This window comes from Caenorhabditis briggsae (genome assembly GCF_000004555.2).
Source record: "Caenorhabditis briggsae complete genome, chrIV, whole genome shotgun sequence".
Classification (NCBI taxonomy): Eukaryota; Metazoa; Nematoda; class Chromadorea; order Rhabditida; family Rhabditidae; genus Caenorhabditis; species Caenorhabditis briggsae.
This window is the reverse complement of record NC_013487.2, coordinates 1,583,703-1,587,822: the sequence shown is the minus strand read 5'-3', so window position 1 is coordinate 1,587,822 and position 4,120 is coordinate 1,583,703. Positions and strand designations below refer to the sequence as shown.

Below are 4,120 nucleotides of genomic sequence, written 5' to 3'. Positions count from 1 at the left end.
CCATAAAAGTACCATAAGGTTTCTCATAAAAGTACCATAAGATTACCATCAGATACCATAAGATTACCATAAAAGTACCATAAGATTACCATAAGAGTACCATAAGATTACCATAAGATACCATAAGGTTACCATAAAAGTACCATAAGGTTACCATAAAAGTACCATAAGATTACCATAAGTACCATAAGATGTACAAAGTACCATAAGGTTTTAGAAACTTTCAGAGTCAACATTTTTCGATTGTAACAAACTTCAAAGTGATCCAATTGACCCAAAAACTAGATTTCTCGATTTTTCAGTTTTTCAGCTTTGAAATGAGCCTAAATACGACCCAATTCCTTCGATTTTAATTTTCGGCTTAAACACGCGACGCGCAGCCGCGACGCAGTAGAAATTAGGAAAAGCGTCGAATTTAGGCATGTTTAGGCTTTTTTTGAAGCTCTCCACTTGTCACATCCAATTTTTCTGGAAAAATTTATTTCAGCCCGTTTTTTATACTGAAAACGAGGAAAATAGGTGTGTGTCAGGAATGTGGAAATAGCTGAAAAACTAGGAATTCTCCGAAATTCGGTAAATGTTTTCAATCTCCAAAATTTCAAAACTGGTCAGGAACTTGATAGTCCAGCTCCAGACTCTTGAAAATGGAAAAAATCGATTGAAGAATACGTTTTTTTTTAATATCATGTACTAGTACTGTGCTTTGGAAAAAGGCCTGAAAAAAGGCCTGCCCTTCTAATACAGGCTTTACGGTATATTATTTTTCAGGCCCAAATAATGTTAATATCAGCAATAATCCGGAATTGGAAGAACTGGGATTGACAAATTTGACCTCAATAAATGGGATTTTTCATGTAACATCGAATCGCAAATTGAGAAAGTTAAAGCTACCAAAATTGAAGGTAACTGTTCAAATTTTTTGATTACTTTATGTTCCTTTAAAGAAACTCTTTTCCCAAAAAATTCTCAAAAAAAATTTGGAAAAATTCAAGACAAAAATCACCTCTAGCACTCCTAGGAGCCGAGATATGGCGATTTTAAGTTTGCTGTAGAGACACAGACAGTTAGAGTGTCTCGTTGTCTGCGCAATCGCCATCTAGACCAAAAGTTCCATCATCAATTTAAAAATTTTCAGGCCGCCCAACTATCCAATCCTTGGTTTAACGGTACTGCAGTTGCTATTGCTCATAATTCTCCACAATTTTGCCTAGCTCTTCGAGAAGCCAAAATTTTTCTCAACTACGAAAAAGTATCTTCTTTTATGTTCGATTCGAAAGTTTGCAAACCTGGAAAGCAGGCCAAAAAGGCTTGTATTGTTCCAAAAGTTGGATGTGTAAATTTCGTGGGAAATTTGAGAATTGGACCGAAATTCAATTTCAAAAAAGTGAAAAACTTGAAATTCATATATGGAAGTTTGATTGTCAAAAATTCAAGTTTAACGGATTTCAAGGTTTTTGAAAATTTGTTGGAAATTGTTCAATTGAACTCAACAAAACTGGCGATAGATGTTCAAGGGAACAAGAACCTTCAAAGCGCGACGTTTCCAAAATTGAAGGTAATTATTTTTTTACGTTTTCTGAAATTCCGCCAACAATTCGGAAAAATTCTAAACAAAAATCACTGTTCTGGCACTCCTAGGAGCCGAGATATGGCGATTTGTAGTTTGTCGAAGAGACACAGACAGCTAGAGTGTCTCGTCGTTTGCGTCTCTCTCCTTCTAAACTTCAAACGACGATATCTCAGCTTCTAGATGTCGTAGAGCACTCGTTTTTAGACTTCTACGTTTCTGAAAATTGAAATTTTCAGAAAACATTAGCGTTAAAAACTGCTTCAAAATTTTTTGGATCAGATTTCAAATTCAAAACTTTCCAGAGGATCTACTCTGCCAATACTGTTGGAGTCTTATTCAAAAATAACCACAATTCTTTGAAATTCGATTCCAAATCTTGTATTTCAATTCGATCGGCTATGCTAAGAGCCGGACCAGTATGTACTTGTTCGCCGATTTTTGACGATTTGAAGTGTGAAGAAATGGAACAATGGAAGAAACAGACTGGCAGGAAATGAGCCGTTTTTTTTTTGAATTTTTTGTGTAAATTGAATTGTGTAAATAAAATGAATTTACTGTATAATCATTAAAAAGAATTAAACTTTGAAAGTGTCGACAAATCAAAAATGCGAAAAACATTTCAAATCTTATCTGCACAAAATAAGTAAAATTTTGGAAACAACAAACATTTCTGAAATTGTCTGAAACTCTTTCTTCCAAATTTCAAAATTCCTAAAATACAAATTTCTAGAAAATTCTTTGTTTCAAAAAACTTATGAAATTCATTCAGAAGATTGTAAATGTTGTTTTTCTTTTAGGTCTACTTTTTAGGTGCCAGAAAGAAAGAAAGATTCCACTTCTCTAGCAAATTGTTAAGGGCTTTCTGGTTTACAGAAATTTCCAGAAAATCTGAAAGTTCGTGACTATTAAAAAGTTGAAAATCGTTTCGGATTATTATGATCTATGTACTACTCTAAACAACAATCTTTCGACCTTTTTCACACTTTTGAAATCCAATGGATAATCTTTCGATTATAATTCATCCTCCTACATTCGAGAATTGCAAAACTACGGCCAATTTTCATTTTGAACATGAAAAACTCGATTTTTCTCATATTTTTCTGTATTTTCTCTTGTTTTTCGAAATTTTCAACTGGCCAAAATGATTTTCCGGATTGTGGTAAGTTTTAGAGAATTCTAGAACTCAAACACTCTGAAAATTTACACTTTCAGACCCGAAATGTGTGTTTCAAATTGGAAATTTGACATCAAAAAGTATTGGATCATTTCCCAAAAAATGCTCCAAAGTTTGCTCCAAAATTTATATCGATGAGACAGCTAAATTAAGTGCTGAGCAATTAAAATATGTTTTCAAGGATATGAAAACATTGAAAGGAAGATTGGAAATTGTGCATACGAGTTATAAGAATTTGAATTTTCTTGCTGGACTGCAAGCTATTGAAGCTAGTAAGTACTTTCAACTTTCAGCCAAATTATATCGATTCCTGTCAAATATATCAAAAAGTTGTCAACTGATAAAATATTGGTGATATTATGATAAACATTTTATCAGTTTACACATTTTTGATATCTTCAAAAGGAACCGAGATAATTGAGTTCAAAGTTTTGACGGGTCATTGGCGGGCTATTGGCGGATCACCTCTCCGTTATGAAGATGTGGTAGATGATGTTCAAGGGATTCTAAATTTAAGCCAATTTTTCTCATCTCCTGTCAAAGATATCACAAAGTTGTCAACTGATAAAATGTTTATCACTTTATCACACACATTTTATCAGTGAACCACTTTTTGATATAAGACGGTTGAAATTTGAAGAATTTTTTTCGCAAGTATAGAAATAGCTCGGATTGATGATTTCCTGTACCATGTATTATTTATTTCAGTTCCACCAGATTTCTGAATTTTCTGTACAGAAATTATAAATATTCCAGAAATTAGTCAAAGTTATAGAAAATGTTTATTTGATGGACCTGAAAATGATCTTGAACAAAAAATAGGTGGACAAATTAAAATTGGATAGTGTAGACAGTTGGGACAGTGGTATTAGTTTGCTCAAATCCAGGTGACAACCAATATTCCTGCATTTTAAACTTTTCGTTGCTCTATGCATTCTTTTCTTCTACAGGTACATAATCGGTTCGCCTCCCGATTCTGTACTTTTTCAAAGGAAAAAGAGGTCACGCCAAATTCAAGTATTATTTGAATTTTGCCACGATAGGGAACAAAATCGGCAGGCAAACCGATTCTGTATTTAGTGAAAAAAATCAAATTTTTTCTGATTTCACGTGTCTTTTTGTGGATTTTGAAACATTACTCATGAGATCCGATTTTGAACCAATTTTTTGATCGACATCAACTTCCACAATACGCTTTTCCGGGTGAGAATAAATTCGGGTATTCTTCAAACTGATATAAATTCTTGGTTTTTATGGTTTTATTGTTTCGAAAAAATCAATAATTTGACAGAATAACTGTAGACGCTTTGATGGTTCTTACTGTTAACGCCGGATTGAATGTTATATAGAATCATAGTCTCAAAACATCAAAATTT

At 33.2% G+C, this 4,120-nt stretch overlaps 2 protein-coding genes across 2 annotated transcripts in view; both read left to right on the top strand.

Moving 5' to 3' along the window:
* Positions 1-191: 191 nt before the first annotated feature.
* On the top strand, positions 192-2,067 carry CBG13830 (the record flags this gene model as incomplete). The annotated part of the gene is made up of 3 exons (XM_045244838.1): positions 192-200; positions 1,136-1,555; positions 1,873-2,067. The coding sequence occupies 3 exons, from the start codon at positions 192-194 to the stop codon at positions 2,065-2,067; spliced, it is 624 nt and encodes a 207-aa protein (XP_045095269.1).
* A 574-nt stretch (positions 2,068-2,641) lies between these two features.
* CBG13829 overlaps positions 2,642-4,120 on the top strand; it is a gene marked incomplete at both ends in the record, with an annotated part of 3,453 nt that continues 1,974 nt past the window's right edge. Inside the window, 2 exons of the mRNA XM_002632521.1 lie at positions 2,642-2,729; positions 2,783-3,016. Coding sequence (XP_002632567.1) covers positions 2,642-2,729; positions 2,783-3,016 — 322 coding nt within the window. The remainder of the gene's footprint in view (positions 2,730-2,782; positions 3,017-4,120) is intronic.